Source organism: Wasmannia auropunctata, unplaced genomic scaffold (genome assembly GCF_000956235.1).
Source record: "Wasmannia auropunctata unplaced genomic scaffold, wasmannia.A_1.0 LD336061.1, whole genome shotgun sequence".
Taxonomy (NCBI): Eukaryota; Metazoa; Arthropoda; class Insecta; order Hymenoptera; family Formicidae; genus Wasmannia; species Wasmannia auropunctata.
Genome location: NW_012026829.1, coordinates 532,409 through 554,581, shown reverse-complemented (window position 1 = coordinate 554,581; position 22,173 = coordinate 532,409). Strand labels below are relative to the sequence as shown.

The 22,173-nt window shown below is 39.2% G+C and overlaps 5 protein-coding genes across 13 annotated transcripts in view; 2 read left to right on the top strand and 3 right to left on the bottom strand.

Moving 5' to 3' along the window:
• The first annotated feature begins 659 nt into the window (after positions 1-659).
• LOC105450413 (eukaryotic translation initiation factor 5A) lies at positions 660-5,420 on the top strand. 2 transcript variants are annotated; one of them, XM_011690231.1, is made up of 4 exons: positions 660-767; positions 1,710-2,002; positions 2,322-2,456; positions 3,054-5,420. In XM_011690231.1, exons 2-4 carry the CDS (start codon positions 1,727-1,729, stop codon positions 3,123-3,125), a joined length of 483 nt encoding a protein of 160 aa, XP_011688533.1. In that variant the 5' UTR covers positions 660-767; positions 1,710-1,726; the 3' UTR covers positions 3,126-5,420. The 2 variants fall into 2 exon arrangements, with proteins under 2 accessions (XP_011688533.1, XP_011688534.1); XM_011690232.1 differs by having other exon boundaries at positions 765-853.
• A 1,117-nt stretch (positions 5,421-6,537) lies between these two features.
• LOC105450409 (F-actin-capping protein subunit beta) lies at positions 6,538-9,973 on the bottom strand. Of its 4 annotated transcripts, none has more exons than XM_011690220.1 (4): positions 9,753-9,973; positions 8,527-8,738; positions 8,063-8,435; positions 6,538-7,925 (listed from the first exon to the last, which is right to left on the bottom strand). In XM_011690220.1, exons 1-4 carry the CDS (start codon positions 9,771-9,773, stop codon positions 7,692-7,694), a joined length of 840 nt encoding a protein of 279 aa, XP_011688522.1. In that variant the 5' UTR covers positions 9,774-9,973; the 3' UTR covers positions 6,538-7,691. The 4 variants fall into 4 exon arrangements, with proteins under 4 accessions (XP_011688522.1, XP_011688524.1, XP_011688525.1 ...); XM_011690222.1 differs by lacking the exon at positions 9,753-9,973 and adding an exon at positions 9,506-9,641; XM_011690223.1 differs by lacking the exon at positions 9,753-9,973 and adding an exon at positions 9,042-9,425 and having other exon boundaries at positions 8,527-8,734.
• LOC105450411 (rho GTPase-activating protein 26) lies at positions 9,714-17,542 on the top strand. 4 transcript variants are annotated; one of them, XM_011690225.1, is made up of 21 exons: positions 9,714-9,795; positions 10,275-10,448; positions 10,812-10,969; positions 11,171-11,242; positions 11,380-11,481; positions 11,571-11,681; positions 11,775-11,879; positions 12,563-12,634; positions 12,880-12,946; positions 13,088-13,185; positions 13,282-13,376; positions 14,253-14,334; positions 14,686-14,788; positions 14,876-15,097; positions 15,318-15,423; positions 15,570-15,927; positions 15,999-16,203; positions 16,314-16,470; positions 16,566-16,622; positions 17,048-17,127; positions 17,193-17,541. In XM_011690225.1, the coding sequence occupies exons 2-21, from the start codon at positions 10,289-10,291 to the stop codon at positions 17,282-17,284; spliced, it is 2,502 nt and encodes an 833-aa protein (XP_011688527.1). In that variant the 5' UTR covers positions 9,714-9,795; positions 10,275-10,288; the 3' UTR covers positions 17,285-17,541. The 4 variants fall into 4 exon arrangements, with proteins under 4 accessions (XP_011688527.1, XP_011688530.1, XP_011688529.1 ...); XM_011690227.1 differs by lacking the exon at positions 9,714-9,795 and adding an exon at positions 10,015-10,190; XM_011690224.1 differs by lacking the exon at positions 9,714-9,795 and having other exon boundaries at positions 10,015-10,448.
• Positions 17,543-17,832: 290 nt separating this feature from the next.
• On the bottom strand, positions 17,833-20,597 carry LOC105450412 (putative neutral sphingomyelinase). 2 transcript variants are annotated; one of them, XM_011690229.1, is made up of 7 exons: positions 20,469-20,597; positions 20,162-20,231; positions 19,896-20,069; positions 19,633-19,816; positions 19,150-19,476; positions 18,971-19,079; positions 17,833-18,860 (listed from the first exon to the last, which is right to left on the bottom strand). In XM_011690229.1, exons 2-7 carry the CDS (start codon positions 20,203-20,205, stop codon positions 18,520-18,522), a joined length of 1,179 nt encoding a protein of 392 aa, XP_011688531.1. In that variant the 5' UTR covers positions 20,206-20,231; positions 20,469-20,597; the 3' UTR covers positions 17,833-18,519. The 2 variants fall into 2 exon arrangements, with proteins under 2 accessions (XP_011688531.1, XP_011688532.1); XM_011690230.1 differs by lacking the exon at positions 20,469-20,597 and adding an exon at positions 20,307-20,448.
• Positions 20,598-20,644: 47 nt separating this feature from the next.
• LOC105450481 (mitochondrial import receptor subunit TOM70-like) overlaps positions 20,645-22,173 on the bottom strand; it is a 7,293-nt gene continuing 5,764 nt past the window's right edge. Inside the window, exon 9 of the mRNA XM_011690333.1 lies at positions 20,645-20,712. Coding sequence (XP_011688635.1) covers positions 20,657-20,712 — 56 coding nt within the window. The 3' untranslated portion in view covers positions 20,645-20,656. The remainder of the gene's footprint in view (positions 20,713-22,173) is intronic.

The following is a 22,173-nucleotide window of genomic DNA, read 5'->3' as shown; positions in this document are numbered from 1 at the left end:
AACAAAATTTATAATCCTATTCATAAGATATTTCTTTTTTTTTTTGTAAAAGTTAACGCCATTAATTAAGTTAATAGGAGTTTGACCGAGGTTGTCCTAATGACTGGCATCTTTAAGTCCCGAAACACAATAGACGCACATACATAGTGAGCCTTAAGGTCCATCTACAATGGGAGCAGTAAGTCGTAAGCCGTAAGAAATTTACCAATCACAGTCGATTATTCTTCTCATATTCGACTGTGATTGGTGAATTTCTTACGGCTTACGATTTACTACTCTCATTGTAGATGGACCTTTAAGAAGTGGACCATTCGCAGTCGAATATTTGAAGAGAAATAATCGACTATGATTGGTCAGTTTCTTAAGGCTTACTACATCGTCTATTGTGTTTCGGGACTAATAAATTTCACTTGTTGTTCACGGCAAATCTTTCAAGTGTGTCGATTCGGCTCGACAGAACGGGGAAAGCTCGAGCTTCCCAAAAATCCTTCTCGTGGCCAATTTGAACTCCGGAAAAGTGCGTTCGTCGTTTCCGCGTCGCGAGAACAAAAGTATAGATCCAGCGCCGCGCCGGGGAGTCGCGGCGATTCAAACGCGCGGCTTCGCGGCGGTGGCGCTGCGGGGGCGCCGCGCCGCGCCGCGCCGCGCGCGAGAGAGCTCGGCGACGAGAGAGCATCCGTGAAGTCGTTGTTGTGAACCCCTATTACGATCCCGTGGCGCGCCGGCGCAGCACGACCTTCTGGTTAGAGTATCCATTTTGATCACATGTGAGTATTCCGAGCTGCTCTCGCTTTCGGCTTCGACTAATGGTGCTAATTGCCCGTACGAGTGGCGGAGCATTAAAATTACGCGGGTAAATGTCCGGCCGGCGCGCGTCCGCGCGGCCGCGACGCGACGCGCCGCGACGGCGACGCGGTCCGCGCTGGCAATGCGGTCAGCAGCCTCGCATCACACACGGGCCCACCGTTCGGTTCTCGTGCGCCTCGCTTCGTCCGCCTTATCCGCTCGAAATACGCCCGGCGCGACGCTCGCGGGTGTTCGCGCGGGCGTCGCGACGCACGCCGACGAGCGTGACCCGCGCGCGAGTCCACCCGCGCCGCCAGGATCGCGATTTTCCCCCCCGTGCTTGGTCGCGCGAGAGATCTTTGGTTAGTCGCGCCTCCCGTCCGCCTCCGACACCTCTCTCACTCACTCTCTCTCTCGCTCACTGTGCGCGAACTCCCTGCGACGACGCGCCACGTGGTCACCCTGCTTCGTCCAGGTGTAATCACGTTGCCGGATCGCCCCGAGTTTTTCCGTGAGTCACGTACCCGATAGAAACTCGATCCGCACGACGTGTTGGTGCGTACGTAGATTGCGCGGATATTTCCGTAAAGGCGTGAATGTTTGTCGCATCCACGTAAACTTCGGTCGTTTTCCTCTTCCTACTGCCAAGAAGGGGCGACCGATGTTCCTCGTTTCCGACGCTCAGGCAGCCGGGCTAATGCCGTTCTAACGTCGTTTCGTTTCGAAATAGCTTCGTCATTGATAAACAAATAGTGCGTCATTAGTAGGACATGTGGGCAAAAAAGTCGTAGTAAAATCGTTAGCGTTAGTGCCAAGTTTTAGAGCGCTGTTCCTCCAAAAGTGGCGGTTCTCCACGTGAGGAATCCGGTGCTCTTAAGTAGGCCCAGTTTTTAATTTCAAATTTATATTTATGCCCCACGCAGATTTCCATCAAACAACAATGGCAGATATCGAGGATACTCACTTTGAGACTGGTGATTCCGGCGCCTCTGTGACATACCCTCAACAGTGCTCGGCACTGCGCAAAAATGGCTTCGTCATGTTGAAATCACGTCCGTGCAAGATCGTAGAAATGTCGACTTCTAAGACCGGCAAGCACGGTCACGCCAAGGTCCACTTAGTGGGTATCGACATATTTACCTCCAAGAAATACGAAGATATCTGCCCCTCCACACACAACATGGATGTGCCGTTTGTTAAGCGGGAAGATTACCAGGTAACGGCGCATTCCTCAATTTCTTGGCATGTAGCAAACTACGTACAGCGCGTATAAGCTCGTCCTGTACTGTTCTGTGATCTATTTGTTCTTTAGACCATTAAAAAACATTGTTTATCCTTTTATTTTTACATTTATAAATATACTTTGTGTTATTTGCATTTTGTAGTCTTATCTTAAACTTTGCTGATAATATCGCAAAGATAGTTGGATGAATGGTTTGAATAAATAAAATTTTTCAAACTTGACTAGCCGTCTGCGACGTAGATAATGATGCTTTCACGAAGGTATGAAAAACATTGCAATTGTTTTGCGACAGCTTACAGATATATCTGACGACGGCTATCTCTGTCTGATGGCTGATAATGGAGAACTGCGCGAAGATCTCAAGATACCTGATGGTGATTTGGGAACACAGCTGCGTGCTGATTATGAATCTGGAAAAGAGTTACTTGTAAGTATGCCTTTATATGGCATATATACAGCATTCTTAATACTCCTGCATGTTGCATCATACACTCAAATTCCAATATTGAGAATGCAATTGTGAATCATATCCTGAAACTATATGGAGATGCATATGTAAGAGACATATATGGAGAGCTCGTCTTGTTTCAAATTTATAATTTTGTAGGCAAGATATACATTTTCTCTTAATTATCGGTTATCTGTTATAAATATGCCAATTGTGCCAATTATTTATTAACTTATGCAGTTTTATTATAAATTCTCAAAATTTTACAATAAAATATTTTTGTTTTTTTACTGCTGATTTCTTGTAAACAGTAAGTTGTAGAACTTGTGTTATAAAAATTAAGACTGTGCTACTGATTGTTCTCATCGCATTGACTGATGACTCATAGCATTGTTCAATTATCAAAAATGTTTGCTTAATTTTAAGTTTCTTTCGTTTTTTGTACAGAAAGGTTATGTTTAAAAAATTAATATCTATCTTCCTTTGCTCGACCGATAACAGTATCGCTTTAAAGAAAAATTATCTCCAAGAATTCCACGCTGGAATAATAAAAATACTATGTTATAATTTTTTTAGTGCACTGTACTCAAGGCATGCGGTGAGGAGGTAGTAATCGCCGTCAAAAATAACACCTCCCTCGACAAATAATTGTGTTCAGCCCGACGACTACGACGACAGAAGCCCAACACACATTCGAGCAAAAACCACCCGCTTAGCCAATCAATCAACACCTTTACTATTGGTCAAACAGGATAAACAACAATACTATAACCAAAAAATCTAGAGGAAGATGATGAAGAGAGTGGGAGAGCGTTAGAGAGGAAGAGAGAGAGAAAGAAAGAAAGAGTGTTTGAGAGAGAGAGAACGGAAATAGAAAAAAAGAGAGAGCGTGAGAGAGAGGGGGGGAGCAAAGCAAAAACGGGCTAGCAGTTCCACGTAACAACAGCAACGCGCCAATGCGAGAAACGACTTTTATCGAAATAATATCCGCTTTAATTATTTTATCCAACAATATTTAAATAAATCTGGGAAAGCGAAAACTAGGTATACGTACAGTTATATACATTTAAACATGTACACGTACACAATACAGATAAACAGATACATATAGATATACCTTACACGTATACCTAGAAAGTTACACACGCGTTGTTTGTTAATATAAGAAAGTGGTGACAACTTTTTAGCAGAAAGTTGATTGGGAAAATAAAAACTGAGAAAGCCTTGAGACACATCCTGGACCTTTTTTTTTTAAAGAATAGAGAGAAAGAAATTATTTACAACAGCTTTGTAACTTATTACACTTATGCGTGTGAGTGAGAGAGAGTACATGAGAGAAATGCGAGAGAGAGAGAGAGAGAGAGCGCGAGAAAATTGTTGGAGACCAATATGAAGAGGTCGTGGGAAAAAAAGGACCCTTGGAGTCCTTGAGCGCGCGCGCGGAACAATTTTTCATGGGATGCTAGCGATGCCCGATACACGAAGCAGCTCACTTCAAGCATCTTTCCTGTAATGATCGATAAGACTGGAGTTTCGCTATATGGAATTTCTACAGAATGCTAAAGGTTTCCTTCTTTTTTATGGGAAGAACTCGAGTTCTCGAGATTTTTAGGTCTAATAAAAACTTGAGCTTAAAAAACAAATGTCGAAGTTTACGCGATCTGAAAGATTCAGGAACTCACGGGTTCTACCTTTCAGAGAATTAAAAGTTTGCTGATTCTCGAAACTCAAATATTTCAAGTCTTAGATGCTTAAGGATTTGACAATTTTCACAATCAAAACTAACATTCTAAATGTTTATTTCTGAAGAATCTAGAAGGATCGATAAGAGAACACTTGCATATCCATGTATCTGAGAAAATTAATGGATTCTAAGAAAAAAGAATAGAGAATAAATAATTACATATCTAAATTCATGGATTCAGAATCTATGAATTTAGATGTTTAAAATCTTTAAACATGCAAGCCCCTTGATATATTTTATCTTTCAAAGATACAGAGGCTTTGAAATAGTCAGTTTGTATGGGACGTGAAATGTGTAAGAATTTGAGAAACGCGCTCAAAATTATGATGTCGGGATATATACGATTTAGACCTTTAAATCCAGGAACGTCGAGATCTTTTAAGACTAAAGATCACACAAAGTAACATTTCGCGCGCTTTGAGATGGCTGGTGCGGCGCGATGCAATAAATCGCGTCACGTTTCAGAGACTGTAATTGGCTTATGAATGCTCAGACTTTATTACATTTTGTTGTAATATCTCGTTTTAATAAACATTTTTCAGAACAGGTTACACAAACCGCCTTCAATCAATAAGATAACTTTTAATTAGACTATGTAACGTTAGAACAGAGATTATTAGATACAAGTGAGAGGAGGGCCGCGAGTTGAAGATCCTTGTGTGAACCTGCAAAGTGTGCGTGAACAGAATCTTTTTTTTTTTTCCTTACATCCTTTCCATCTCGTGACATCGTTTGTATAAAAGAAGAAAAAAAAATTGTTCCGAAAGTGCAGTCTGAATGATTAGGAATAATTATAAGCAGATAATTAACTACAAGAATGTAATCACAGTTATCATTGGAAGGTATACGTTTTTCTCCCTCATGGAACTCTGTGACTTTGAATTTGCTCGATTTGGTGTCCTCGCGATAATTCGCATCTTGTTTTGCTGTAAAAAAAAAAAAAAGAATTTATCTCCAATACATACACAGCGTTCTAGATCGATTCCTTGAGTTTTTATTTTTCTTTTTTCTTACGTTAAAAACATTCAGATTGCTTGATGGGCTCTCGCTGCGAGAACTTTGCATCACCGAACCTCGTTAGGATCGCCGATTTCAAATATGCTCCTAGCGATTGAAATGTCCTTCAACACTTAACGAAGTTCCTTTACGTAACAAATAAATACGAAGACCCCAAATCGCCAAATATATGTATATGTAAATTCCGATATATCTAACAATTATTATCCTTACATCCCTCCTGAAAAGCTACATATATATCTTATAAGAGAAGTTTGTTTTTTAAATCCTTTATTCTAAATAAAAAGGGTAACCGCGAGACAACGCGCCTTCCTTGATGACTTTGATTTTTTGCGACGATATTAAAATCTAAAAAAAAAAAACTTACCTATTATAATCGAAATAAACAAAATAACGTCTAATTAATTAATACTGTAACCTATGTGTGCTATATTGGACCAGGCTCATAATTCTTTCGATTGTTAATTGTAACCGAAAGAGACAGAGAAGGTGTCAATATACATATGAAAAAAAAAATAATAGTATAGAAAAACTGGAAGAAAATATTCACACTGGAGCGATATGGTGATGTCTTTTTTAGTCCTTTCTTAGACTGACTCGCCCGCACACTGCCATCAATCGGAATTTGCAATCGAAAAAAAAAAATTGTTAAATTACGTTATTAAGTTAATTCCTACGATAGTATATAATTACGAAAGAAATAAGTTGTGGGTAATAATAATCGGTGGTGTAATTCAAGTGTAAAAAAGAAGGCACTAACATAAAAAAAAAATAAAAGAAACCGCTTTTCTTTTCGTTTACGTACTTACGAATTCTACTCGGTATTTTTTCTTTGTGTCTCCGCTATGCAAAAAGATAATCTAATGCGCTCACGAATCATATATAGAATATGCGAGAGATTCACAATATGTATGATTGCGCAGTCGTTTAACAAGGGTTCAAGGATTTATAGTACCAAGAGTCTTCGCGTGTATCCGCGACGCCTCGCGTACCGAGAATCGGGAAGTTTAAAGAAACGAGGATAAAGGGGGGGACCTTCGACACAATTTGTTGCCTTCAAGATGCCAAGATTCGTGGTACTGGCGATCTTTGAGATCCTAGATAACCCTGTCAGTCCAAGGATCTGTAGTATCAAAGATCCGTGCAATACGTGGAACACGCCGAGACATGTATACGGAAATATGCGTAGGAGAGGAGAGGCTCCGATATAATAAAAGATCCGCGATATCGAGGATCTGTGGTACCAGCAGATTTTTGTACTCGTGAAATTTAATACAAGAAAAAAAAAAAAGAGACGAATAAAGTTTAATTTGAAAACTTTTATTTGCGCATTATATATGGATTCATTATTAACAAATGCAAAATGCAACCGCTCCTTTTTGGACTTTTGCGTAAATAAATCGTTTTATATACTGTCCCTCGGAGAGGAGAGATCAGCTATGCCTCAGATTTTAATATTAAATAACGTAGATAAGGTTATCCTTTTCACAATATCCAAATGTTACACAATTACAAAAATTTTGAGCTTTGCCACTTTCTAAATTAGTTATCTAAATGATTTTAATACAAATGAAGAGAATTCACGTAATTCTTATGTGCACAGTTTTCAAAAGATTTTTCCATTTGCGAGGACAGATTCCTTGACAATGCAATACGATACATTTCTTTTTCATTCAATTTTACGCAAACCGTTTTTAATATTGTTTTCAGCGCTGAGTTACGCGCCTTTAAATTTAACCCTAAACAGTATAAGCGGAATATTAATACTTTCCAAACATTTACAAAAATGTTATGAATTTATTACCACTTTTGCGATCATCGTTTGTGTCGGAACTTAATACAAATCAAAAGAGAGAATTGCTAATTGTATCCCTTTTTTTCGAACTTTTACGTAGTTAAGCATTAACTATATTATAATTCACTCTCTTTTGCATTTTACATTGTTCTTTATCTAATTTACCGTTCTAAAACGCGTTGCACCTTTCCCGCATATTTACAATAAACTCTATTTCATTCTAAATTAAACAAAGTATTTCATACTGTTTAGGTTTAATCAACGCGTTCGTGATTGATTCGTATCTCTTTAGGGCAACAAAGTACAGTTAATAAGTGTCATTCTTCAATAGTGTAGACAATGATTCCAAGGATTTTTACGAATTCTATAGATACGGTACAGACCTGGAAAAGGCCCAGGTCGCAGCATTTAAAATTCCCAAGAGTCCAACAAGATTTCTTTTTTTTTTTATATATATAAGACTTATCGGATAAAGAACTCGAAGACCGCCGCAAAAAATTCAGAACTTTTTTTTTAAGAATCCAAAGTTCCGCGGATTCTAAAAATATAAAGACGTCTATGAAAATCGTTAAGATCCCAAGCAAGATTGAAAGGATCCAAAAATACCATGAAAAATCTATTCGTAATCGTAATCGAAACTCTCCTGCTCTTCGCAAGATCAATTGTTGGCGTTTCGCCTCTGCAGCGCCGCTGCGAGATCCTGCCTGAGCGCGGCCTGCTGTCTCTGATCGGCCAGGGATTGCACCGACCGCAGCCCGTTCACAATGTCCTTCGTTTTGCCGAAGTAGATCTCGTTTAACGTGTTACGAATCTTGTTCTCCATGTCCTCCACCATTCTGCCGATGTTCGCGATATGGGGGGACGTTTCGCTGATCTGAGCGTCCTGTTCTACCTGCGATTGTAAGCAAAACGCGCACACTCCTTTTTTTAAACCATCCATCCGAGATGTACAAACTGAATTTTTTTTTAAATAAACTAACAAAGCTAAAATTTTAATTTACAGCTCGGCATCGTGTGCTGTACTCTTACCTGACGCGTCAGACTGCCGCCCAGATTCATTGTACCGGAGCCGTGCTTGTTGGTCTGCAGCCACAGCATGGCCGTCGACGTGAGTTTATAGTGAGCGGTGCGGCCGGTCGATTTCTCCTGCACCTCCACCACGTGTATCGAGTCCCAGCATCCCTTGATCTTTTTCGAGCCGTCGCCGGCCTTCTTGATGAGAATCACCGCCGCGAAGCCGTGATCCAAGTCCCACAAGTACACCGACGAGACCCCACCTTCGAAATAGAGCTCCCGATACTGATCAAAGGCATGGTTGGCGTCGATTTCCAGCTTCCTCAGCCGCTCGGAGGGCATCGAGCCATCCTCCAGCGGCGGATCGTAGGTGTTGCTCCAGGGAGACCTGTAAAACACGTCGGCGTTTGTACGGAGGCGAACCATCTTCTACTCTTCCACTCGCGTCAGACGATCCTAAATATCCATTCCAATCAAACCTGTACGAATCCCCGTCTCTGTTGTAGTCGCACAGCAGATAATCCTTGCCGGACTCCTTGTCCTTGGCAATCTTTAACGGTTGATCTACGGAGGACAGTAGATCCTCGCATAGCGAAGGAACCAGGTCGATCAGGTCGCTGAGGTTTTTTTCAATTTGCTGCGGAGGCAGTCTCCGCATCAGGTCTAGCGCACAGTCCATCTGCTGCTCTGTCTAAAACACATACGTGTAATAAATTAAAAAAAAAAAGAAAAACAGGAGTATACGATCTATGTATTTACGACGTTGCTAATCGACGTCGTTCGACAGTGGAGTTCCCAGTAAACGAGCGCGAAATTCCGGGCGCGAGCGGAGGGAGCGCGCGATTGACAGGAGGTGGGCCCGAGGCTCTCTCTCGAGTCGCGTGGACAATTCCCGGGGGGATTATTTATTTACAGGTGCGCGCGTCAAGCGTGACGTGACGTGGGATAAACGGACGGACGACGGGACGACGTTAAAGGCTTGAACGAGTCTTACCATACTGTCGCAATTTAAATTGGTTATAGGCCGACGAACATCAAAATCTTATTTGGCCGACGTCGACAATTGTGTGACAAGCGCGTAAAGCGTAATTTTTTTTTTTTTTTATCAGCCACTACCTCGCCAGGATTGTCTCAAAAATAAACGAGACGAGCATTGGAAAGGGTGTGTCGTGGTGTGCGAGCGGCGATTGGTTTGTCGCGCTCGTCACTGCTGGCTGGCTGGCCCCGCTGGCTCGTCGCGGTAAAGGAGGCGAGGTTAAACCGTTCGCGTCTCGCAGGCTGGCCAAACTGCGACTAGTGTTAACTACTGTAACTGGACTGGAGTCGTCGTGTGACGTGTGTTCACTTCGCCCCGGGGCGGCTTTAAGACGACGTTCGGTCGCGGGAGCGGATTGGCCCGGTCGGACGCGCGCCGAGGGGGACTCTGGACGGTGTGAAAAAATTTGTCTCAACATTTACCCCGTTACGCGAACGCCGATCGAAAAACGATCACGCGCGTATAGTATCCTCGGCGATTCAAAGCGAATAGAAAATAATTTCACGCGGTTCACCAGCCGCGCGTGAAAGGAAAACGCGCGTCACTGTGAGTGGTTAGGCTTTCCTCGCGCGTGGATAGACCTTTACGCGTTACGTCTCCCCCCCCCCTTCCATACTCCGCGTATACATTTTATACTCCGCTTTCTGAGACACAATTAAAAAGAAAGACCTGCTCTTTCGCCACAATCATGAATTGGGATCCCCTGTGACAGGCACGTATAGTCTTCGATTTTCTTCCCCTTGCTCCTCCTCCTCCTTCTCCACCACCGACTCCGGAGACGCGCTCCTCGCTCCGTTTATCGAATCACCTCGCGCGAGTTCCCGAGAACACCAAACACCAATACTACCGAGACGCGGGAGCTGTGTGCGACGAGACGGGACTGACGGGAGTTGTGCAAGAGCTGATGCGTGCGTACGTATGTGTGTGTGTGACGTGTGTGTGTATGCAGTCTATATCGGACCGTGAGGTGTTTGCACACACATCGCGAATCGCATCGGGCGACGATGGCGAATCTGCGCGAATCAGCGCGAATATAATCCCGCGGTGATGAGATAGTGATCGTGCGACCTTATCCGCGGGCGATCGCGGGCTGACAGCGCGGGCAGTGTACGAGCGAGGATCCGCGGCGCCCTACCCCACCGCCCTGCCACGGTGTGTGTTATTCATGACCCTTTGAATTTTCGTAAACAGAGAGAGAACCGAGAATGGGTGTTGGCCTCAAACCGCTGGAGTTCACGGATTGCTTGACCGACAGCCCGTACTTCCGCGAGAATCTCCACTATCACGAGCGCGAGTTGGAGAAGACCAGCCAGCAGATCAAACGGCTCGTCAAGGAGGTCAAGGATTTGTTGCTGGCCGCCAAGAGTGAGTGTCTGATCCGCCGAGTCGGGCGGATGTTGTACCCGATGTTTCTCTCTCTCTCTCTCTCTCTTTACGTTCGCGGGACTATCGAAACATGTGATTGTTGTAACAGCTGTTGCACACGTAACTTATATCTTCGTGCGTAATTGTCGAGCCGATGATTGCTTCCTTTCCGCAGCGTTCCACCACCGCGAAGTAAATTTAGATGGTCTGCTTATCTTACCTCTTTGTTTTCCTTCCCCAATCGGTGATACACACCGTAGAAAATAGTGTTGCACTAATTTAGAGTCTTATCCTTTTTTGCTCGTTTTAAATTAGTCAATAATAATATATATATATATATATACACGTTGGTATCTTCCTCAGACTTGTCTAGAGCGCAAAGAGCCTTTTCCAAAACGTTGCAAAACTTTAGTTTTGAATGCATCGGCGAGAGCCAAACCGAGGACGAGACTCACATATCCCAAAGTCTGAAAGAATTTGGCAAACTTATCGCATCCATAGAAGATGAGAGGGATCGCATGGTATGCAGTTTTTTCCGAATGCGGATTAATTAGTTTGTAGAACAATAGACTCTATTCACACACATTTTGCGCTTGTGGCTCCTGACGTACTTGACTTTGTAACTCTTTAAGTGTCGTCGATACATGAAAGAATAAATTCAAAGGAGACTTCCCAACAGATAGTGATGATGTCATCCCTTAAAATAGCTCTCTTTCTTCTAGCTGGAACGAGCATATGATCAAATTATACTACCTTTGGAAAACTTTAGGAAAGAACATATCGGTGGAGTTAAGGTAAAGCTATTATATTTTTGTCTATTTGACCTGTTTAAATTTATTTATTTATTATTATTTAAATAAATATCCATATGCAAAATATTTCAAGATTTGACAAAATAATTTTATTCACTTTGTGTGTTTTAACTTTGCAGGATGGTAAAAAGAAATTTGAGAAACAGACGATTAAGTTCTGTCAGAGTCAAGAGCGTTACTTGAATTTGTCCACGAAGAAGCAGGACAATGTTTTGCAAGAGGTATATTTTTAATGGATCTATGAAAAATTAAGGGCTGTATATTACATAATAAAATAATTGGCATTTTGTGTGTGTGTGTGTGTATTTAGGCCGACGCGACGTTGGAGATGGCTGAAAGACATTTCTCTCAAGCTAGCTTAGAATATGTATTTTTACTGCAAGAGGTGCAGGAACGGAAAAAATTTGAATTTGTTGAAACGGTAATAGTGCGAACGATTAAGTTATCTTTTGTTGTGTGCACGCGAGTTTCACGCATATGTGCATATCGAATCATTTAATATAAAATGTTCCAGTTGCTGGGATTTATGTTTGGATGGCTGACATTTTATCATCAAGGCCACGAAGTCGCGAAAGATTTCAAACCTTATATGACAGAGCTACAATTAAAGATTCAGAAGGTTGGTAATTAATATCTATAGCGTGTTTTTTTTTAACTGCTTAAACATACATGTTAAATACGATATTAGGAGAAAATATTTTATCTCTCTAGTCAGTGTACTTATTATCCATATTATTAATGCGAGTGAAACGATAACGTAGAGGCATTATTTTAATGACTGAATAATTTAGTGTTATCGCTGTGTGTCTGTATGCAAGAAAATCTTGTTGAAATATGCATCACTAACATGTAGATACATGTTTGCTCTAATTAGTATTTCTAATATCACTGACAATGAGAGTTCTTCGTTTCCAGCTTGAATTAGCTAAAATTACACGTTGCCAAGCACAAGTCAATAATTCGCGTTTTAGCAATTAATTGGAAATTAATTTTGATAAGAGTTTAAAAGATAAATATATAGAATTCCGCAAATAACGCGCGCATATATAATTGCTAATAAAATAAGTTTAACTTGTATTTGCAATGCACAAATGGAACATATATAAAACAGAAATATGTTGTTAAACATTTGATTGGCATTACGATATGAGGATATTGGAAGTATCATGGCTGCAGAGAGATTGAATAACATTCGCGCGATTAAATTATATTTCATCAAATACCAATATAATAAGATTGATAACAGCATGAATAAGCGCTTACTAATCTTTTATTTGTGCGTGTGCGCGTGTGTTTCACAAGACTAGAGAGAATTTCCTTGCTACCCGGGATAAAACTGAATCGCTTATGAATAAAATGAAGGACATGAAGAAGGTATGTTATGCAGAAATTTTTGTATTTTTTTTTCCTCTTAATTAATAAAAACGACACACTTTGTAGTTTTATATCATTACTTAATAAAAACGACTTGCTCTGCAGTTTTATATCATTCTATCACGTAACGCGCAAGCGTTAAAAATTAAGCATATTAATAGTTACTTATTAGTAGTTGTGAATTTTTAAAAACATAAAGTATACTTTCTACATTTCACACCCATAATCGTCTTTGTTTTTCTTAGTCCACGGTAGAAAGTGGTCTCAACAAATTGAACTCACGCGAAGGATATCTGTTCCTAATGGAGAAAAGTAAGTCCATCGTAGTGTAAAAAGATCTTTTTTGGTCAGAGACTGATTGCTTGGAGAGTTTTAGTACAAGTATCTCTTACGCACTATATTGCGAATGTCGCTGACCACATCACTAATTGTAAGAACACGTGGTATTTGCAGAAGCGTTTGGTACAACATGGACAAAACAATATTGCACATATCAGAAGGACAGGAAAGAGTTCACTATGATCCCTTACAATCAGCTCACGGGAAAATTTGTAAGTGAAAGTGGAAAAATGAATTTTTCAATATGCACAATATATGGCGATCCGTTATGGATCTTCGGTATAATTTCTTGATCTTTACTTTTACAGAGTAGTAAAGAAACCTTTACACTGGCGTCTTGCATACGACGAATGTCGGACACTATCGAGAAAAGATTTTGCTTCGACATCACTGCCATTGATAAGTAAGTTGAAGTTCGACCTTGTATCGTGCACATTATACGTGGCGATTGTGGAGTTGTGCGTCTGCTTCCCACGCCGAAGACTCGGATTCAAATCCGATCGGAAACGATTGGATTTTTATTCGAGCCGTTCGAGCGCTATCTCTCGGAAGGGCAATGGCAAAAACCACCGACCGAGAAATATATCTTGCCACGAAAACATCCCTCTAATTAGGTCGTTCGAAACTGGCGTTAAAAAACCGATATAGGCACTTAAACGTATATCTGTGTAAATTGTAATAGCGCACACCACAGAAATACGTTGAGGGATCCCGGATTGGGTTAGCGACTAAGAAGTTGCCCGTTATTTTAAAAGAATCATATAATTATGATAAAACAATAAAAATCAATTAATCTAACACGATTAATTTGTTGTTTCAGTCCTTTAGAATTCAGAAGAATAAGTTCTAACAGACAACAAATCAATCGTGTGTTGGTTCATTGATTTTTATTGTTTTATTATAATTATGTGATTCTTTTCACATAATTCTTTTCACATAATTATGATAAAACAATGAAATCAATAATGTCGAATCATTGAATTTATTGTTATAAGTATGTGATTTTCTTTTAGAATAATGGACAATCTATAGAATAACGAGCAATTTCTTAGTCGTTAACCCGATCCGAGTATCGTGATCCTCTCAACAGTATTTCTGTGGCGCTATTAAAATTTACACAGATATACGCTTAAGTACCTATAGTTTTAACGCCGGTTTCGAACGGTCTAATTAGAGGGGTTTTCGTGGCAAGATATTTCTCGGTGGTTACCTTAAAATTTATTCTATTTTATTGTAAACGAAAAACGATTAAAGAAGACTCTCTACTATTTTTTTCCAGACCTAATGTAACATATACATTCCAAGCGCTTTCCGAAGAGGATAGGAAGTTATGGATGGACGCTATGGATGGGAAGGAACCTGTATGTATCTTAGTTAGCATTTCAATGACACTCGAATGGTCGCTTTTACCACTAGTATTACTTTTCAATTATGATAAAACAATAAAAATCAATTATTCTAACATTGATTTGTTGTCTCCTCAGAATTCAGAAGAAGTTCTAACAGATCAACAAATCAGTCGTGTCGAATAATTGATTTTTATTGTTTTTATTATAATTACGTGATTCTTTTCACATAATTATGACAAAACAATGAAATCAATAATGTCGAAACAATTGAATTTATTGTTATATTATAAGTATGTGATTTTGTTAAGAATAATGGACAATCTATAGAATAACGAATTGCGTGTGACCGTCGGGATTTTTCAGACCTGTCCGCGGTTAGGTTCTTCCACAAGACCCGAAGATGTGACGTTGGCTGAAACCGGTTTTACGTTCGTATCAAAGTGCATTGCGGCGCTCGAAGATAGAGGTAATGCAATTGTGACTTTTTCCACAAGTTAATTTTTCCGCTCATCTGATATCGTCGATTTAATCGATTGAATAATCGTCACAACAGGACTAGAAGAACAAGGTCTGTACAGAGTGGTCGGGGTTGCCTCTAAAGTAAACAAGCTCCTGACGATGGGTCTCGACAAGAGGAAAGTGGATAAGCTCAACTTGAGCGATCGCTTTGAATGGGAGAGTAAAACTATTACCAGCGCGCTCAAAACTTACCTGAGAACCCTGTCCGAGCCGTTAATGACTTTCCGATACTACAACAGCTTCATTACCGCTGCGAGTGCGTATAGGTATTCTTGATATTGTTTTATTTTTACTGTTGCATCTCTATTCTTGGAGATTAAAGAAGTTCCACGAGAGATTCGCTCTTCTCGCTTTCTCTCTGTGCTTCTCTAAAGTAAACACTTATTCGTTTTTCCCACCGTTATCATTTTCGACACGTTCTTTCTGCATGTAAATAAAACGTGAGTACAAAACTAAAATTTTATGGCATTCAACAGAACAGGAGATGAAGGAAACCCGGATAAATGATATACACAACCTCGTTTATCGGTTGCCTAAAGCCAATTTCAATATGCTGATCCTTCTCATCACTCATCTCTGCACGTAAGAAATATTTACAATTAGTATTTGTTGGAATTTAGCACTTTACTTTCAAGTTTTACTTGTTTATCACGGGATTTAATCTCGAAAATATTTTCCTTCCGTATTATCAGATTTTTTTATTCTTAAGCTTGTAATAAAATTTTCAGCGTGGCGAAGAAAAATGATAAAAATCTGATGACCGTGGGGAACCTGGCGGTGTGCTTCGGTCCGACTTTGTTACGGCCGGAAGAAGAAACAGTGGCTTCTATAATGGACATCAAGTTTTACAATATCGTCGTGGAAATATTGATTGAAAATTGCGAGAGAATAGTAGCTGGACCGCCACAGGACGCTTTGCAGCGCGCGGTAGCGGCGCAGTCCGCGCTGCAGGCCACCGTTATCCCGAGTAAAGCGCAATGCGTCAAGGTGGACGAGGGCCCGACTTCCTCGGGTAATGGAACGGCATTTTTAAGATATCCGTTACACACGGCGGTAACGGTTACACCCCCATCGTCGCACGCGCACGTGAGTTTTCCAGCGCTGTCTTGCCTTTCCTCGCCATAATTATGTGTATTTATATATGTGTACGTACTTAGCTCGTTACAAGATCGTACTACGACGGTCAGCCTCTGACTGTTAACAAGTCGCCCACGATCGACGAGAGAAATAACGGGGATTACGAAGACCTCGACAGCACGAGTCATCGTATACCAACGTACTTGGACAGTCGCGGCGGTGGTACCAGTGGCAGTCGGATAAAGCTGACTAACGCGAATCTCATGTATCATTCAGCCGACAAAGGTCTCTTGTTACATTCCTCTCTCACACACACACACACACACACACACGTTATCTCGCGATAAATTTCTCTGGCCGTCGTCTTTTGAACGAAAATATCTTTATTATCCCAGTTCTGAGCGGTGGCAATACAAGCAGCTCGAGCGAATCGATCGCCTCGGATCCCCATCCCTTTACGAGCGAGTTACCGATAAAGCAAAAACGTGGCACCATGATATCCGTGCACTATCCCACGGCTTATCCTCAGCGTAGCAACTCGTCGATATGCCCGTAAGATTCTTTCATTGACAAAAAATTATTTTATTCTATTATTTTGTTCTACAAATGTTATTCTTTTGTGATTATGAACTTACGCATGATTGCAGCATCAACACTTCGCCCAGTAGCGGACGTTCGAGTCCTGGTCAAATTCCAGGAATCTGGTAAGTATATCGGGTGTAACTCAAATACCGACCGCTAATTACGTAGTGTTATTAATTGTAAAAAAACTGAGTCGAAAAGTCCTGAATCATTTTTTTTTCTACAGTGCTAAATAAAGTGATCACTAGCACGCAGTAATTACTGCTTCGTTGAGCATTGTAGAGAAAAATTTTTTATACGTAGTAGTGCTACATGATTAATGAGTATGCTATTTAAGAGCTATTTTTGTCTACAATGCTTAATGAAGCAATAATTACCGCAGTACAGTGATCACTTTATTTAGCACTGCAGAAGAAAATGGTTTTCGACTCGGTTTTTTACAAGGAATAACGCTATGTAATTAGTGGTCGGTATTTAAGTTACATCTATAGAGAGCTAAGGTAAGATTTAAAAAGATTGAGATTCTAAATTTGTATAAAATTCTCAGGAGAGTGCGCACCTTATACGCGTGTATGGCGGAAAACGATGGCGAATTGTCATTCGAACCAAATCAAATTATCACAAATGGTAAGAGCGAGGATATTCAATTTTTACGTGGAAAAAAACACGTAACAAAATATGTATTATTGCAGTTAAGGCCTCTTTGGAGCCAGGTTGGCTGGAAGGTACATTGAACGGTAAAACGGGTTTAGTGCCGAAGAATTACGTGGAACAACTGCCCTAAAGTACCGCGAAGGAAATGAAAACCAAAGAGCGTCTGAGAAAATGTAGGCAATTTCATCATTACAAAACAAATTTATAAATATTCTTTTAGATAACGTTTACGATATCACTGAAGGAAACAAATATATATGAAAGCTATACAATGCAAGAACAGCCACGTTTTGAGCTTTCATCTCAATTTCTTTGGCTATACGCTGCTTAGTCAATTATATATATATAAATATAATATATATATAATTTATATATTTCATTTGCATAAGAATGTACATATAGGTAAAAATATAATATGTACACTATATAATGTATATACCATATATATTATATAATATATATCTTATTATATATATACATTCTTATGTAAACGTTATTTATTAGAAGCCATTTTATTCTATATGTATCTAAATTGTATATATAATCACTTACGAATGGTAAACATGTGCATAATGACCATATAGAATTAATATTTCTATATGTATTTGAATACATTTATACTAAATGACATTCCCATGCAACATATGTATATGGAGGTTCCATGGAGCTTGTAGGAAATTTTAAAGGCAATAACCATTCGTTTTATAGCATTGTATTATAATTATAATAAAATATATAATGCCATATTGAATAAATACGAAATATCTCGGAAAATTTTACAAACCTAATATACATAACTATTATTTAATACAGGTATTTAATATTGTATCCTAGTATGGTCGATATAAGAAATACAAAGCGCAATTCGTATAAAGTAACATGCAATAGCGCCTGAAAGACTGGATTTGAAGAACTAAAACTCGAGTTTCAACATTACGATCGAAGAAATAAATGCACGAATATGTAGATATACTTTTACCACAATGTTGATTCCCGTGGAATGATATGCATAGTTTCTATAATTGGTCGATCGGTAATGTTGTAAATATCTATTTCTAGATATACATCTATAACACAACTTTCTGTTAATAATAAGTAATTAAAAAAAAAAGCAGTCATTGCGAGTGATACAGTTTCACAGTTTCAATTTTGGTATTTTCATCTCACTTTTTAAACTCACTCTACATTGAGAATTCTGAGTTTTATTCAATAACAATCAATAAATATAGAATTTAAATGCAAACTTGATATGAAAGTCATCTTCAAATTTATATAGTTTTTTTTTTAACGAAACTTGTTTGAGCTTAATAATTATTGTGTCCACTTTTGGAAGTATTTGTATTATTGTATAAACTTGACTAAATTTCAGTTTGGATCATTACTCAATTGCGTCATGTAAATTTCTATAGCTAAGCATCCCGCTTTCAACGCATTCTTCTCCACGCTGTTCCATATTGAACTCATAAACAGAGTGTAACATAATATTGCAGTCAGAAAAATACATACTATATTCAAACCGATGTCTACGGCTAGAGACGTGTTCATGCAATTCATCCAGATGGACCAAATTAATGGGATGATCAACATACAGGCTGACAGCGCGTACCAGAAACGTTGGCGTTCTACACTTTTCAATGCGTTTTCGCAAATCGTTACTGCCTCTTTCAGGGAATCACTAACGTCTGCATCGTCCGTAGCATGTTTATCTGCAAACAAATGTATAAGATCCATTAATTGGAAAGAGGTAAGTCGAATAAGAAACAAATGCACATGTACGTGTGTAACACATGCGGGTGTATTTAAATGCATCGCCTACCGTTATCGGTGAATTTGAGCGTAGCCATCACAGCTTCGTGGTCGGAATAACTGAAATTCTTATATGGTATACGATTTGGCAAGGGATGTTGAAAGTTTGTAACTTCAACCTACGGATCAATTCGTGATTTAGCGATTAATGCAGCGATGATTTTCATATTCGTCGCGCTGATGCCTCACCTTCACAGTTTTTGAGCCTGAGTACATAATGTGATCTATACGCTTGCCGTCTGGCTTCGTACGAGCGAGTTTTGAGCTGGTGTAACTATTATTGGCACATTCGTTGGTCCCTATGTGGCTCGAGCTGTTGGGGCACGTGTCCGTCAAGCTGGAAACACCGCGTATAATCTTGTACGCCAAGTCCTGCGGTTCCGTATTAAGATCACCGGCCAGTACGACCGCGTCCGCGCCGCCGCTCGTCATCCTCACGAATTGAGCAGTGTCAAACGCCTGCAGCACCCGGTGAGCCATGTACTCGTCATTCTCGGGATTGTACTCAGCGTGTAACTGTGGAGCGAGAACGGTGAATACATTTGACACATATCCTTCAAAAGCTAGTCGTCGTGATACATTGATCGTAGATTATTGTTTCTATCTCGTGCAGAGGAATGACACTTTATACATAATTAAGTAACAACGGAAAAGCCTGCCGAATGGACGTACGTGCGTGATGTAAACGTTGACGTTCATGTCGCGAATTTGTATTTTACACAGCCCAACCCCTTTGCCGCCGAACCAGTCACCATGGTGTATCTTGTGAACATAACCGTTCAGGGGCCACTTGTGAAACATGACATCGTGAATGGGGTATCGCGACAAGATGCACACCCCCGAACCGAAGACTCCGCTGCGTAAGATTGCAAATATCGAACAGACAATTCTCTGGTATTTCTCTGAGCATCGACTCAGGATGGACGATTATATACCTGTGAAAGTAATGCGAGTAGGGAAGCACTTCCTGCGCCTTCGTTTTTATCAGCTTAAAATCCTCGACGGACCAAACCTCCTGCAGGCAAACCACGTCGTACTCCCTGCTGGCACATTTCTCTGCGATGGCGGATATACGCGTGCTCCTGTCCTTCGAGACATATGGTATGCCCCTGGAGAGATGTCGGGACGTGAATTAAAAATTACGATTCGGGTGTGCGTTATGCGATATACGAGCGTAAAGATTCCATCGGAATATGCTTACCAACAGTTCAGTGTCAGAATGTTCGCCGACACCTCGTTCGTCATCCTCGTTTATCTCCGAGCGTGTCGTCCTGCAAAACACACGGCGATTAGATTAATTGCAGAATGACACTCAAGTTGCGCGGCTCGCTTCCACAATTCCATGCCTTTTAACAGCGAATAGTGCACGGATATTTGAGAGAAACTATTAAAAAAAAAGAAAAGAGAAATGGCAATGCGTGAAGGACTTAATTCTCCGAACGACTTATATCAGTCGCAACACATGTTTCTTCTTCCGTGCGTTTTATTATGAAAATTACTTGGCAAACCTTTGTCGATGTGTATGTGCATCCCTTATCAGTGCACCTCCACCTCGTTACGAACAGTGACAGATCGAGAAAGTTATTGTCATTTCTTTGTGCAGTGGAGTACACATCCCCAATGCCACAGCTGACGCAAACGGGTTATGACAGGCATACACGCATACAGCGATTGAGACTGTTAACTTGTTAGGTGTCTAATAGATGTCTGTGGTCACATCGGTCACATAGCGGCTGCGGGGACCCTTGACTACTGCCGATAAAATACGTAGAGTTGACTGCCAGGCCAGGGCAGTGTGCCGTATATTTTGATGAAAATTACGTCTACATTATTTACGTATCATTTATATTGTTTATGTTGATGCGAATCTTTATCATGTAGACAATAAAATAAAATTATTATAAATTAAATAATACAATTAATACAGAAAAAAAATTAAATTTTAAAATTGTTAATACTATAATATATATACATATATATATATATATATGCAGTACCAATTGTGCTCGAACTGAATGAGCTGAAATTGCAAACAGAATATAGGCCAGGGTTGTGCCGTATATTTTGATGAAAATTACGTCTACATTATTTACGTATCATTTATATTGTTTATGTTGATGCGAATCTTTTTCATGTAGACAATAAAATAAAATGTAAATTATTATAAATTTAATAATATGATTAATACAGAAAAAAAATTAAATTTTAAAATTGTTAATAATATATATATATATGCAGTACCAATTGTGCTCAAACTGAATGAGCTAAAATTACAAACAGAATATAATTTTGACCTTTCTAAAGTCGTAATCACATATATATATTATAGCAATTGAGATTGAGATTGAATTGAGAGTTGACCAATCAAAGCAAAATTCACCAAACTTGATTTTATTTATTAGTTTTTTTCTGATTGATCAAATTAATTCAATCTTAATAATCTCAATTGCTAGCGTGATTATAACGTATTTTCACTGTTCCATGGATTGTTGACTAAATTATTTGAATGCCAAATGCGATTTGAAGTGGATCTTAATTGGTGCTTAATAATAATTATATGAATTTTTTACTATTTTTAGTTCCGGTAAATTGCGCGCCGAATATTTGGCCGTCTTGAAACACTTCCAAATTAAATCTTGACTTCATTATAATATCACAAATTAAATTGACAAGCAATTTAATAATTTTGATGCCAATGAGCATCTTATTAAATTCTGTAGAATATATATATCTTATTGCGAAAAATAATATCATCCTGACTCAACACAGGTAATATTTTTTTTTTTAGTAAAATTGTATTTTTAACTAGTTTGTAAATTTATTTAAAAAATGGAAAAGAAAAAAGAAAAATCAGTTATATACTTTAATTCTTAAGAACTCGCGTAACACTTTTCGTGACGTAAGTGCTCTGCACATGGGGAAAATAAATTAATTAAAATGGAGGTCAATTTAACCCGCATTTTAATTAATTAATTTTGTGTGCATAAATAACATTTTTTTATTTTAATTTACAATTAATTACAAACTGAAACATGTTTTAAACACAAAATAATTTTTAAGCATTAAAAATTAAAAAAAACCCGTATTTTTTTAAATATTTTTATTATGTAATATTTCGACTAATAAATTCGCAACTTATACAGTAAAAACAGACATTAAATATGATCAAATAAACTTTAATTATAATTGTATTTGAAGTTAAAGTACAATACA

Coding starts and splice junctions, on each gene's coding strand:
- LOC105450413 (XM_011690231.1), top strand. CDS start 1,727: ATGGCAGATATCGAGGATACTCACTTTGAGACTGGTGATTCCGGCGCC. Junction 2,003..2,321: donor TTAAGCGGGAAGATTACCAG/GTAACGGCGCAT, acceptor GTTTTGCGACAG/CTTACAGATATATCTGACGA. Junction 2,457..3,053: donor AATCTGGAAAAGAGTTACTT/GTAAGTATGCCT, acceptor TAATTTTTTTAG/TGCACTGTACTCAAGGCATG.
- LOC105450409 (XM_011690220.1), bottom strand. CDS start 9,773: ATGATTGTGGCGAAAGAGCAG. Junction 8,436..8,526: donor AGAGACGGGGATTCGTACAG/GTTTGATTGGAA, acceptor CGTGTTTTACAG/GTCTCCCTGGAGCAACACCT. Junction 7,926..8,062: donor GCGGCAGTCTGACGCGTCAG/GTAAGAGTACAG, acceptor TTACAATCGCAG/GTAGAACAGGACGCTCAGAT.
- LOC105450411 (XM_011690225.1), top strand. CDS start 10,289: ATGGGTGTTGGCCTCAAACCGCTGGAGTTCACGGATTGCTTGACCGAC. Junction 12,635..12,879: donor AAATGAAGGACATGAAGAAG/GTATGTTATGCA, acceptor TGTTTTTCTTAG/TCCACGGTAGAAAGTGGTCT. Junction 16,623..17,047: donor GGTCAAATTCCAGGAATCTG/GTAAGTATATCG, acceptor TAAAATTCTCAG/GAGAGTGCGCACCTTATACG.
- LOC105450412 (XM_011690229.1), bottom strand. CDS start 20,205: ATGACGAACGAGGTGTCGGCGAACATTCTGACACTGAACTGTTG. Junction 19,477..19,632: donor TCAACGTTTACATCACGCAC/GTACGTCCATTC, acceptor CTCGCTCCACAG/TTACACGCTGAGTACAATCC. Junction 19,080..19,149: donor CAGGCTCAAAAACTGTGAAG/GTGAGGCATCAG, acceptor ATTGATCCGTAG/GTTGAAGTTACAAACTTTCA.